The 14,530-nt window shown below is 41.3% G+C and overlaps 1 protein-coding gene across 2 annotated transcripts; it reads right to left on the bottom strand.

The window, feature by feature from the left end:
* Positions 1–1,455: 1,455 nt before the first annotated feature.
* LOC311025085 (protein tyrosine phosphatase type IVA 3) lies at positions 1,456–10,197 on the bottom strand. 2 transcript variants are annotated; one of them, XM_084027795.1, is made up of 7 exons: positions 9,747–10,197; positions 7,183–7,668; positions 4,463–4,600; positions 4,204–4,296; positions 3,968–4,098; positions 3,595–3,669; positions 1,456–3,258 (listed from the first exon to the last, which is right to left on the bottom strand). In XM_084027795.1, the coding sequence occupies exons 3-7, from the start codon at positions 4,556–4,558 to the stop codon at positions 3,141–3,143; spliced, it is 513 nt and encodes a 170-aa protein (XP_083883921.1). In that variant the 5' UTR covers positions 4,559–4,600; positions 7,183–7,668; positions 9,747–10,197; the 3' UTR covers positions 1,456–3,140. The 2 variants fall into 2 exon arrangements, with proteins under 2 accessions (XP_083883921.1, XP_083883922.1); XM_084027796.1 differs by lacking the exon at positions 9,747–10,197 and adding an exon at positions 9,273–9,403.
* Between the last annotated feature and the right edge of the window lie 4,333 nt (positions 10,198–14,530).

The following is a 14,530-nucleotide window of genomic DNA, read 5'->3' as shown; positions in this document are numbered from 1 at the left end:
CAGCTTTCCCTCAAAGAAACCCATTTAACCAGGGATTTTTTTCATAAACATCTTTAATTTGGGAGAAATATAGTGCGTCTCAGAGTGATTCTTGTTCCAATATAACATTTATGGTGGTTACATGGTGCAACAACACAGGCCATATGAAAAACAGGTTGTGTAACACATGCTGTGGGTAATGGGAGACTGCTATAGCAACATTGGAATCTTAAGATAATATCCATCCATCCATCCATTGTCTACCGATTATCCTGTATTCAGGGTCACGGGATCTTAAGATAATATTACAGCCAAAATAAAAAAAATAATCACAAGGTTATCATAAGGCAATAACTGATTTGAGAAAAGGCTACCAAATGATTTCACAAAAATGGAGATACAGAATAAGCACGACAATTCTTTTAGGTGGCTATAGGTTGAGTTATCCTTTAAGGCCATAAAGTCCTCCTACGTGGCTTAAAACAGGTCATTAGTATCACCATCAAGCACTCACAAGCAAACTCATGATTAGATTGTGAGCACAAGTGAAATTGTTATGGTAACAACAGGGACCGAACCCAAACGCAAGACACAGAACTCGGTAAAGCAGTTTTACAATTAATATTAATTTGTGACATGGTGAATAAATGTGCAGATGTGGGGAGGGGTGCTGACAAATCCAGGAATCCCACGTGGTTTGGTGTAGGTGGCAAGAGAATCAGAGCCTTTGTTTGGCATCCCCACGTGTAATGGGTCACCACGCAGTCAGTCTCCAACTGGGAGACCAGTTCAGGGAGCAAGGAACTCACAACTGGGACTGGCGAGGCGACAGTCAGGCAGGTACAGCAGGTAGGAGGTGGAATGGCTGAATCAACAAACGCTCTTGTTGATATTACGCTCTGGCAATGAGGGGCTGGAAAGCCAGAGGCTTTATAGTGTGGGTCTGAATGTGGAAATGAGTTTCACCTGGTGCTGCCTAGAGAGGATGAGCCACACCCACACACAGAGAACACAGATGGGTGGTGGGGGAGAAACAGGAGGATCATACAGAAATGTGTGCAAACTCAAAACTTGTACAACTACAATTTAATGAGGCAGGTTATTATCAATGCATAAATGCAAGTTACTTATGTTTTTCCACAGTGAGCATGAAACTGGTTTGGTGAAGCTTCATACTGAAATCATGATTTTAGATGCCCGTCCACTGTTGTAATACCACAGTAAACTGTTCATCATCAAGCTCATGTGCTGAACATATCGTCCATTAGTAGCAAAAATAGTGTTTTTTATTATAGAGCTAGTAAAGTGGTAATAAACCAATAATTCAATTAGCTGTTTCCCACTGTATGCTGTACTGTATGCAACTGTAACCAATGCCTTGCTTTTACCTAGTTTGTGTATATTTTGTAATGATGATTCAGCAGAATAGAACTTAATACATACAGGCACACAGCAATAAAGACAGAGGAGATCATGAACGCCTATTAAAATATAGCGACAATGACAAAACCTTTATTAACAGTGCAAGAATTTACAGACATTAGACATTTGTTTCTACATTCAAAAACTGTCAGCTCAGGCCAATCGCAATGGTTAACAATGGCTAAAGACTACAAAACGCTCACACACACACGCACTCACACACACACACACGCACACAGTCAAACAAACACCCGCGCACACACACACATCGCACAAGGAAAGTAAACTGTAGAATAGGTTTTCAGGTAAAGATGGTATTTTCTCTTTTCGATCTGCTTCTTTTAAACCCTCTGCTCTCATTTCTTTGTTATGAGTTGTTTATGACATCAGATGATGGGGAGACTATCACTATAACCTACCAATCCATAAGAAAAATGTACCCATGATCATCAGCAGAAACTGAAGCCGTTGGTTATCATGCATCATTCAGCAACAATACAAATGAATAATTAAACACCTCACAAGAAAATATATAGACGATGTAACCTAGTCTAAATGACGCACAGCAATATTTGTGCTAAGATTAGAACAATATTTAAATTTTCCCACACATCATCCACGGACTAAAATTGAGCGACTGTGCCATCAACGCCTTGACAAATGGACATACAAAAATATTTGTAATACCTGCAGTGATTTGATTTTCTTTGCAACTTTTTATAGTCAATGATTTGGAGTTTTTTTTTTTTTTTACCCCAACCTAGGTGAATAATAGTGATAACCAGAGATATCTCATTTATTATTATTTACAACTCATTTACATAAATCTGTCATTTTAGAATGTGTTTAATGTATTATTGTAAAATGATTGTATTATTGTAAAATCATTAACATTTCGTTTTCTTATGTTATACTTACTTTAGCTGTATGCTGAAAAAGAGGTTTCCTTATATGGGTGTCAGTAAACAGAGCACAATATAATGCACACACTGATCATGTAAACACATTGACAACTTCAGCACAATGAAGTAATCTTAAAACAGCAATTGTGACAAAACCAAATGAAGGCTTTATGTATACCAAACTGCAGACACCAACAGAGAGGGTCACGCTAATGTACAGTGAAAACACTGTGTGTTATGTTCTCGTCTCCCAGCATTGTTTAAAAGTGTCGAGGGTTTTTCATGCCATAAAACAATTTCAAAGAAACACTCACAGAAATACTGCATGCCATTTTATACCTTGATAATGGTGAAGTTTAAACATATTGAATATCTGTACAAATTCATGAAACTTCAAGATTTTCACAAAATATCCGATATGATAGGTCACTACGTCAGGTATACATCATAATAAATCAGCGACACCGAATCCGTCCAAAGGTGCACACAAATGGTTTTGTTCTGTTGAAAATTTCAACATGATTCATGAGCCTAAACACATTATCCCTCCTCCATATTTGCCATCTTCCTTCACTGTTATCTATATTATATAGCAAGCGTGCCAGTAAAATAATCAAGAAATCCTCACAAACAAGGGAACAAGATAAAACTGCTGTCCAAGGGTACACACGGGCCAATAGATCCTGTATATGTATTTCATGTTTGTGACAGTGACACAAGGCTTGAGTGGTCGGATTCCTGAGAGCATTTGTTGAGGTCTACTAGATGTCTAAGTGTGTGCGCGTGCACGTGTGTGTGCGTGTGCACGTGTGTGCGTGTGTGCACGTGTGTGCGTGTTCACATTGTGCAACACTTGTTCTTGTGCGCTTGGGAGTCTTTGAAGCGGAGTCTGTGCTTGGATCGATATTTCTCCAGGTAGGTTAGCTGTTTGCTGTTGATGGCTCCACGGCGCTTCCTGAAACACACATATGATGGAAATGAATGGTGCAACCCTTCTTGATTACTTTCATGGCACAATCCAGATCTAGATTTAATTGGCTCCTCAGTGTGCTTTCCTATCTGCCACATTGTCTTCTTTGATACCACCACCAGATGGCAGCAAAGAAAGTCAATTTCAAGTGCATACATCGTGTTTGTGGTGCAGGTGTATTCCCAAACCATGTTAAACACTTTACACATTACACAAAGCGTCCTTGTGTACAGTATATCAAAATAAGTTTCATTCAATGTTAATAAATTGCTCTTACATCATGACATTTGCTATTTCTGCATGACGGGGATGTAAACTCACTGTCTGATTAGCTGAATAGCATCTTCATATTTCATCCCGCTCTCGATCAGAGCCAGAGCAACGAGCACAGGAGCCCTGTATGCATGCATAAACCCACAAACACACACAGTCATGTGTCGAGTCTGATGTCTGAGTTTAATCACAACAGTTCAGCATCTTTAAAAAGGGTTCAGGAATGCTGGATAATAGAACGAACAGCTATTGTTTTTATGCTGAATTTCATCACTTTTGCAAACAAGAATCATGTGTGTGAAGTGTATTTTGTGTGGTGGTGTGTGTGCATCACCCTCTCATGGAATCAGTTCAGATACAATAAGGTGTATAAGGTGCGTGTCTTTTCTTTGTTTGTTTGCTTGCTTGGTGTGTGTCTCACCTCCCCAATCCAGCCACACAGTGAACGGCCACGCAGCATCCTGGCTCCTCCTGAAACTTCTTCTTCAGCAGACTCAACCAATCATCTACCAGCTTACTGGGGGGCGGGGCTCCATCGTCAAACGGCCAATCCTGAAAGAAAAGAGTTGCTGTACCTCTGGCACTCTGTTTGGTCATAGATGAGTGTAAATGTACATGTATGTGTACGTGTGCGTGTGCGTGTGCTTGTGCACTCACCACCACATTAATGCCGTCTTTCTCCAATGGTGTTTTATCATAGGTGATGTCACAGACTCGAACAACTGTGGTGGCACCGAAGCGCTTCAGGTCCTGAAAGGGACGACAAAAGAAGATGATTTTCACAACGAGGCCAAAATACAAGTAGCTCAATTCATTTCAGTTAAAATGTGTCAACGTTGTTTCCGTTTCCAACAACAGATGCAGGTTATACATATATGAAGCGCTCTCTGAACACACACACATGCACTCCTCTTACCTCTATGAAGGAGCTGAGTGTGATGTCTGTGGGGTTGTGTGTGATGAGGAATCTCATGTTCTTGTGGGACAGTTCCACTGGAGCTGGACGGTTCATGGTGGCCAGCGTGACCTTTGATATCCCAGGATGACCTGCGACCTTCGATGACAGGGAGAAATGTAGGCTACATTATATGACCAAAAATCAAAAGGTGTCAAAAATATTTGTACAATATTTGCTTCAGCTCCCGAGCCATTTGCATATAAATCACAAAAAAATGACCTCAAAGTTATGTGTTATGCTGACTTCAACCATTGCAGTTGGTCAGGTTTGTCTTTATTTTCCCACTTAGCAACACAACCGTCTCTTTGAAATCAATATTTCCTTTTTCATGGAAGATATGTCGCAGCTGATTTCTTTCTACCTCCTTCATTTTCATGGTCCTATAATTGTTCATGCTGGATCACTGACACACTGTTTAAAGACTAACTGGGACATTTGGATCAAACAGAGCTACCATTATTTTTGCTTTTCCTACTGTGAAAGTGTCTGCTGTGGAAAAAGAGATCCATTCAGCACAACCGTGTCTCCCCCCCAGGGTGCATTTCTGAAAATGTTTTTTAAAATGTAACCAAACCTGTACTTTTGCATCTCAAGATTCTTCACAAGATCACATATTTACAGTCCTTTTATGTGAGTCTCACAAAAAAACAGAGTGAAAACAGGTACATCTAGCAAAGGGACGATTTGTCAAAGAGGAATGCAACACTGCCGTCAAAAGGTCCTACACACACACAGGTGTTTTCACTTACTTTCTTGATTACACCTCATCTCAACACTGTGGGTGGCTGCAGAATGCAAATGATTGACATCTCCCTCAAGCTTTGGTCACACCCTTAAGGCGGGACAACATAAGTTACATCCTATTAGACGCGATCTGTAGGCTATCTGTAGATTGCGACCACGTTCACATTTATTTATAGTTATTTGTAAATAACTGGGAATCAGAATCAGAATAATTTAGTAATCCCCCGGGAAGTTATACAGCTGCAGTTGCTCCATAAGAGTCAGGAAAGTCAAAGTCAAATAAGTAAAAAAAAAAATCTATAGTATAAAATAATGTCAATAAATATAAGTAATGTATGAACATAATGTATGTATATAAAACACTATATATGTATAGTAGTGTATCTGCTGTTGAGGTAGCAGTATCATGTAATCTAGTGCAGATAAGTAAAGCTTGACAGTTCTACTATATTTAATGTGTGTGCGTTTCTGGTGGGTTTTTTTTATTTTATTGTCGTGATGATTATTATTATTACCAACCACATGAGATATGTTTTTGTTAACAGATTTAACTTTACATGAGACTAACAGCACACGATATAGCGTTAAATATTACTTTTTCTACTAAACGTGCCGTGTGTTGTCAAACCTAAGAGCCAATCAGCTCTTAGATGAGGCGAGAGCCGGGCGATTCCCATCATGCCCCGGGTCTTGCAATCGGTTGAGAGCAACTGCGGCACCCGGCTCCAAAAACTGCGGCCACCTGTATCTCGTGGTTAGGGTTAGGGATTATCGTTGCCAACGTGTTCATGACGACAGAGCAAGACGGGATCAAGTCGGACACGAAACTAACCGGCATGCATTGTCTGGCGATCACCGGCGATCGATTCTGCGCAGGCCTGGCTCATCTTCAACGAGCCTACTGACATGTCCTTGCAGGGTAAGTACAGGTGTAATTACTAAGATTAATAATGGCCCTGTTCCATTTAGGTGGGCCAGGGCCCCGGTGTTGTGCAGCTCACTCACTGTAATACTCATAAGCACCTGTGTCTGTCTTCTCTGCTATGACATGTCAGAAGTGGCTGCTGTGAAAAGGCCCTAGACAGAAGCTGCATTGAGTTTGGACCACACAGCAGTCCCATCAGAGCTCTGCCCGACTTCATCCTGGTCTCATCAGCTGGAGTAACTGAAAACACCTGTCTGGGTTTGCTAAGAGGGATGAAAGATGTTCATATATTTCCTAATCATGGATTTATGAATGCATTTTTACTGACAAAGGCACATTATAAAGCAAAATACATGAATGCTAAATGAAACCCAGTATTAGTATGTTGTATACTGGATGTAAAACAAAAACAAATATGACTCGATGATGTCTGTCAATGGAGCAGCTCTTTAGAATGTCCCTCGTGGCCTGGCACTGCTCTTGCTCTCGTATCCAAAAAGATAACAGGGATGTGAATGGATGGAATTTTAATTTCAATTCTTTTAATCAGGGAAGCCTCACATTCGCCAAGTCTCACACACTATTTTAGTAACTGATAGGAGCTATTTGGGTGAAATCCTTGTCTCCATGTGCAAGTAAACAACTGGATAAACGACATCAGGGATGACTTGAGGCATATCTATGTGACTTAAGAAACTTCTCATTGCCGATACTGCATATTCATAAACCTGTAGCAGAAAAACAGCCGCAGGTTTATATTTTCGTGACAGGGCTCTGGTTGTACAACAAATACGGCTTTGTCAATGCAACTTGAGAATGATGATGGTGATATTATTTCAATGCTAGGCCTGAGACATGAAATAATTATTGTAAATACATCTTACAGCCCTGGAAAGGCAAAGGCTGATTTCAGTTCAACTGACTAAAAAACTACCACAAAATCCTAAAACCATGTCGGAACAATATGCAGGAAATAAAAGTGTTGCTCAGGTGACCAGTCGCCCCTCACCTTTAGCTCCAGCTGTAGCAGATGGCTGCTGTGTATTCAATTTATATCAGGTCTTCAGGTGACTCCTGTCGCGTGTTGAATGTCCTGTTGGGAGAATGTTTATAGCCCTTAAGGTATTTCCCAATTCTGAGGTCCTGTTGTCTTGAGTTCTACTCCATCAGTGAGTACAGGAAGCTACAGTGTGTCAGCTCTCTCTGTGTCCGTCTCTCTGTTTTCTCTCTCTGATTGTCACTGCTTCAGTCCTTCTATCTTTCTCTTTTTGTTTCTCAGTAGCTCTCTCCTTCCTTCTCGATCCAGTTAGCTTCCAGTGTCGAGGATCCACGTGTTACCCCATCAGCTGGCTGGTTCCGAGGGCAAGGGCCGATGGTCTTTCAGGTTTCAGGGTCGTAGGCCTGCATGGTGGAGCTTCATCCCAGATAGGCCCTAAATGTGTTGGGCGTGGCAGTAGTCACCACTTTGTCGCACAAACTCCATCAACCAGCAGTTCTAAAGTAGAAGACATACAGGCAAAGTTAAACTCTTTGAATAATCAGCTTTCAGAAAACAGTCATGAAAATTGTTCTAATTGAATTTCAATAATTTAGCATTTGTTCCTGTGTAACAAACACAATATCTACAAAAGCAGCCCATATTGTATGGCAAAGACTACTAATGGCTTCATCGGTAATATGGAGGCCAACAGTAGGGAAGCTAATGGCACATAGATAAACATGCAAAAAGACATTATTATGAGCATATATACCAATTTCTCAATTGAACCCACAAAATTATTATATTGTAGCCTGTCTATCACTCGTGCACCTAAATTATTTAAAATCATATTTAAACATAACAATCCCAACTGCAGCTTCATGCGTTATTGGTTCAGTGTATTTGTATCTTTGGATGGGATTTGTTAGAAAAGGAGGAACACTTGGAAATTAAAATGCAGTTTCTTCAAAAGTCAACAAGTTCAATGCTAAATGTAGGCCAGCAACAATTTGAAAGGAAACTTTGTTGTTTCACCCAAGGCAGGAAAACAAACAAATGCTGATTATCTCTCTCTCTCTCATGTGCCCAAACATCCAGACAAACAACAAGGGAAGTCCAGAGGTACTCTGGGTAATCCGTCCTCACCTCTTCATCTCAGCTCCAACAATACACACACACGCTCTCTCTTCATAATCACATGCCGACTTACTCACTAACTCTCCCAGAAGAGTGCAGTCTATTCCAGGTTGTTGACTATCTATTATTAGGAATTTATCCCGTGTTACCACTAATCAGGATAGAGGTCGATTATTTTCCATAATACAGAGTCTAGAAAGAACATCTACTTAACTGCGTTTCATAGAGATTACTTTTATGTTTTTACAGCGTCACGTAACACAACGGAAATAAATCTCCACGAGACACACGGGATGAAAGCATATTGTATCACAAAGAGCGACAGGACAGAAGGCCCGGTGACAGACGAGACAAGCGATGACTTCACTGCAACTGAGATACAGACGAGGTGTGAGAAGCTACATGCATCTCAACACATAACATGGTTGAACACTAACTCTTCACAAGCACTGCGGTCATTTTAGGGCATTTTAGACATCTAAAGGCCAGTGACTTCATATAAAAACATCATAAGAAAGCAGAAAGGGGCATAAGGGAAACGGCTAGACGGTAGCAGTAATTCCAATTAAAACTGTTTGGCAGATCCTCCCTGTTACCTCAGTGCGCAAGGTTTGCAAAAACAGGTGTGTCGTCTGGCTGCCTGTCCGTTTCCCTGCCACAGGCTGGGTCAGGACCCAAAGAAGTTAAAAATGGATCTCCACATTATTTTAGAGCCGCGTTAGGTTGCCAAAATGTATCGACAGCGTGTGCAAAGTGAGACTGCATAGTACGCTTGCAGGTTAGTTGTAAAGACGACGACGAGGCAGGTTAGTAGTAACCTCAATTAGGATAAATCTTGTTACAGCACATTCAATTCACTCCAGTTGACAACCACACACCTCTGCAGCAAGCCGCTCCTCTCTCAAGTCACTCTGAAAAAAAGATGTGCTAAACGCCTAATCTGGAGTTTGTTTCTGTCACATGACATAGCCGCCCCCCCTTACCTCAGTGGACAGCTTGGCTGCTGAACAGGAAAATCCACAGTTAGTCCCGCCAAAGCATGCAGCGGTCCTACAACCGTGTGAGTGCTGACCTACAACCAGCTGACTGCCTGTTATAGTAAACCCCTGTAGACACTGAATACCTGCAGCTGTATTTATAGCTGTATCTATACCAGCAGCTCATTCTATGACACACCACATTTATTTTGTGGAAGCAACAGGCTGCAATGCTAACACCCCTGTCTTCTCACTCAGAACTGTGAAGAACTTGTTTATGTCTCTATTAACACTACTGTGGAAATTCATTTCTCCGTCATTTTGATCATGCACTTGTTATTTTGTCACATTGAGTTATTGTTCTTAAAAGTTACAAAATGTGTTGTAACAGGGTGCCAGTTTCAGGAATGTTCCCTCATATACCATTTTATCATGAAAACAGCAACAAAACAAATATATCTTTAACAAGTTTGTCCTTACCTGCTGTTCAATGTCGTCACCAACCACATCAGGCTAAACATCAGTTCTTCTGCCTCTTTGTCACAGTAAAGTCCACCTTATTTTAGTCTTTTCTTTCTGCCTCGAGAAGCTGCAGTGTCTGGTAGTCAACCACCAGAAAATGAAGTCTTTGTGCAACAATCTGTTGCTCTGCCCCCACTATTTACACTGAACTCTCGCTGTCCCTCCTGGCCTTTCGGTAACCGCTGCGCCGTCTGCACTGTACGTGCCGGTTTGTGGCTCTACCTTGCTGTAGCAGTGCAGTGTGCTGGGTTGAGGATCTGCTGTGAGCTGGTCTAATCAGGCTGAGCAGCCATCTGACCCTGACAGCCCTGTCACTACCAGAACACTCTACAGTTAATGCTCTTAGAGGGAGAGGAGAAGAGCCTCACACCCTCCTCCTCCTTTTCATCCACTTGACTCCCCTTTCCTCTCCCCTGTTCCAGGGTAAAGAAGAGGTGCTTCCCCCCCCCCCTCTCTTCTTCTCTCCTCACCCTTCCTATAGGCTGGTCCTCACAAGGCTCATTGAAGGAAGTGTGCAGTCTCACATACAGCTCAGTGCACAGTAACAAAATAAGTGTATAATAAGTGTTTTACGTTCATTTTTCTCTCAAATGTTACCGGAAAAGTTTGTGAAATTGGAGGTCCAACGAGTTGTTTCTGCCATGACACGTCTGTCTGGACCTTGTTTTCCTTCCCTCCCTCTCTCCCCCCTTTCCCTCCCCGTACCAACTAAAAATAGACGGTCCTTTGAGCTACCAGACAGATTGGTCAAGTAAAACCTTTGAGTCTCAGTTCATGGAATTCATTTTCTCCTTAACTGACAATAGTCTCAAGTTTGTTTGTGTCCCCACAGCCAAACTAATGTACTGTAGTTGCCACAGTGCATCAGACAAAGTGCTTGTCTAAAAATTTAGCAAAAATAGGCGAAATTTAATTTTGCTTTTTTTTTTTTAAACCTAAGTCTATTGTCGAAGGCTCCTAAAACAGCAAGAAAGATGTAGCGTTGTGTTTTTCGCTTGTCCAATTTGTTTACAAGGTTATGGTATGGATATGGAAGCGCAGGGAGTCACAAGGTAGTCATACGCACAGACTACTTAAAGCGGAACAGGCAGGGGCCTCACCTCACTATCAATCACTTTGAGTAGACGGAGCTTAAAAAACACCTCTTACTGGCTAAAATTAGCTAAAACACTTGACTTTCCAGTTCATCACGTTCACATTTGAATGTTCAGGATCGTGACTTTGTGTATTTGCTCTCAGCACTGGAGCTGTTTGTTGCATGCAGTATGGAGAGTATTCAGCTTGGTCCAGTGTTATCTCACTTATCTTATGGTGACCTGTCACTTTTTATTTTGGTTCCGTGTAAATATAGCCACGGTGATCAGCAGGTTCCAAACACGCAGTGAATAAAAGAAGAAGAAGACTTTGCCATGATGTCCTTGATTTTGACTGTAAACATCTAATCACAGAATAGAGGTGCATGTGTCGTTCATACACCGTACAGCCGTATGTTACACCTATTAAAGCACAGGTGTCATCAGCATGCGTGTAATTACAGTCAAGAGTGACAGGAATGCGGGTTGGGGGGTAGATGCATGGCACGCAACAAAAGGTTTAATGTGTTGCAGCATGTGACCAAAAAGCCAATTTAGATTGTTCAGACTATCAACCTGCGTCACACATAATCAGTATGACTGACCGACTGCAGTGTTTTAAAAATTAAACAATTTTAAAAACTAGAATGGTGCCTCAGATGTGTTTTTCCCTCACATGTTTCACCCAACAGGCTCCCATTGTAGTCTTTGCAGACGTCTGCACTGGGGCTGTGCAGGCGCACGTCACAGCTCACTGGCGTCACCACGACTTCAAGTCTACTGAGCAAACTATTTCCCCACATTGTGTCTCTGGCCGCAGATCAGTGGGTGAGCGGCGACGGCGGCGAAGCAGTCAGCAGTGTGCGTAGTGCCGTTGGCCGTTAGCGACAGTGATGTTCCCAGTTGTGTGTGTGCTGGTACTTCCTTTAACTGTTAGCTGATAGCCAAATACACCATCCAAAGCAATACAAATTAGCAAATTGCTTTCCTCCATTGTGTTTCCATTGGCGGCAGAATGGCGGCGATGCACTCAGCTGTGATATCACTAGCGACCCTTCATCAGTCAATGGCAGTGTCAAACAGGCAATAAAAGGTGTTTTGGGAAAGTGTGAGTCACTGCAACCACGAGAGGTATTAGTTTGGTGCAGCATTATGAGATAAGCCTTGGACAGACTCAAAGAAACACACACTCACTCACGCACACAAACAATCTCATAGCCTTGTATCCTAGGTCTAAAATTGTTCCTGTAGTGGAGAGCTTGAATATTTATGACACAAAAATGTAATCACACATTTTCATGAGATTTGAATACACATTCGGTAATTCAGGATATCTTATATTTTGTTGTGTTAAAAGAGTTTTATGTCAAAAATGTCGATAGATCCTTTGTTGCAGTTAATGTGATATGATGTATTCCTGCTGAACACATCATGTCAGGCGTGGACTTGGAAACAGGAGGTGAGGACCCAAATGCAGTTCCAAAAAAAAGATTTAAATAATAAACTAAATACAAAACAAAATATAAGACAAAAAACAAAGTATCAAACCAGGAAGACCACAAGGCAAAAAAAACGACCGTCAAAAGAAACACTTACGAAAGAATGCCAGAACACAAAGGGACACGGGAGGCAGGTAGAAAAAAAATCCAGAGACATGACGTGGTGCAGCATGCAGGGGTAACAGACGACAATGAACCAACAACAAGACAGGGGAAACACACAGACTATATACACAGGGAGCCAGGGAGCTGACGAGGAACAGGTGAAACACATTAGGGCAGGTATGGTAATCAACACGAGATGGTCGGGGAGTCAAGACAGCGGAAACAACAAGGACCAGGAAGTACAAGACAGGAAATCACACTGAGGACAAAATTACAAAATAAAACAGGGAATCAAAAGGAAAACACAGATCATGACACATCACACGGTTTTCTGTGGCATACTATTGATGTTGTACAAAAACAGAACTTTTGACCAACTTAGTCCAGACTTCTTGTGTGATATTTGATCAAATTTGAAGTCTGGAAAAACATTATCCGTGTTTTGGACAGTGGGATGTTTGTTGCATCAGGACTGATCCACCCAGAGCAAATCAACCTGAATGTTTGGCATTGAAATGAATTTATTCAATTATTTTTGAACTTTTGAATAAAAACAATAGGGACATCCTCCTTCTGTCTACTTGTTGAAAATACACATACAATTCCTCTCAAGGATCTCCATTTGATCCTCCTGAGGAACAGTCAGCTCCAGCGTGACTATCTGTTTTCATTCTACAAACAGGAGTGCACTGGCCTGAGCAGGGTTGCTGCAATGGTTTCTGGAAATGTGAGCTGACACCCTGTAGGTCAACCCTCAGCTGGCAGTCTTGTGCTTTTGACAGAGCCTAAAGGACACTTGGGCGCCGACCGTGGTGTCATGAAAGCAATGGGCTGACCTGTAAAGACTTAAGAATGCTTCTACCACAGCCTCGACAAAATGTCAAGGAAGTGTTCCGGCCTTATCTTTACATAACAAACATTGCTAATGGTAACCCGCACGGTAATTGTGCATCCTTATGCTCCGGCTCGGCAGTCGAAGCTGGACAAAAGCAGCAACTAAGATTTATTACGTTGTTTTCTTATTCAGTGGAACAACTCTGGCAGTGGTATGACATGACACTTATTTCATATTTTGTCAAAGTGTGTGTGTGTGTGTGTGTGTGTGTGTGTGTGTGTGTGTGTGTGTGTGTGTGTGCATGTGCATGCATGTGCGTGCATGCATGTGTGTGTGTGTGTGTGTGTGTGTGTGTGTGTGTGTGTGTGTGTGTGTGCATGTATTTTAAAAATCCAAAATGGGAATGTTGTCATAAAAGTGCTCAAAATCACCAAATGTGTGTAGGAATTTGTCAGGGTGACTCTTTTAATATAAAAGCAAAATTATGATTTTCGCAGCTGCCAAAGTTCAAGAGGATTGCTGGAGGGAAAAGTCAACAATGACACAAACATAAATAGAACACCTGATTCTCTTTGGAAAGCTATTCTTGACGTTGTGATTGCTACTTAAACCTCCTATTACCGCCTTTATACTCTAATCTGGCATCAACAGCTTCCCGTCTCCCTCTGTTGTATTTGTGTCTGATGAACTCAGACATACCCTTCAGTATAAATAAATGTCTGACCTACAATGATATAACATATTTATCCAACAGCCAGTTTATTATACAATATCCTTTAGTAAAAGACTACAGAGTGAAAATACTCCAATTCAATTAAAAATCTCAAATTCAAAACCTTACTTAAATAAAAGTACATAATTGAAACTTTTCATTTTATGTTTTTTGGGATTATTACCGCTGCATTGATGTGTATGTTGTGTTACTGCTGCAGATTGTTGTGCTGATTTAATCACTTTACATAGTGGTGTATAGTTTAATCTACAGCAATGCATCACATTATATAAGATCATCATGTTTGATGTGTCACCATCCTCTAAAAGTCAACTTTTCACAAGCTCAGTGAAGTTTTCATATTTGAAGCGATGCATGTTCCAGCTGACCCAACGCTTTTTTAATACTTTATTTATCTTAAGAAGGGGGTTAGGAGAGTTTCCCCAACCCATAAAGGAACATTTCATCCTTCAAGTTATCAACAGAAATCCAATTAATTTCTGGGTTTTCACTGGACA

The sequence above is a fragment of the Eutrigla gurnardus genome (genome assembly GCF_963514095.1).
Source record: "Eutrigla gurnardus genome assembly, chromosome: 14".
Lineage (NCBI taxonomy): Eukaryota > Metazoa > Chordata > Actinopteri > Perciformes > Triglidae > Eutrigla > Eutrigla gurnardus.
The sequence above is the reverse complement of the archived record's forward strand: the minus strand, read 5'-3'. Positions and strand labels throughout refer to the sequence as shown.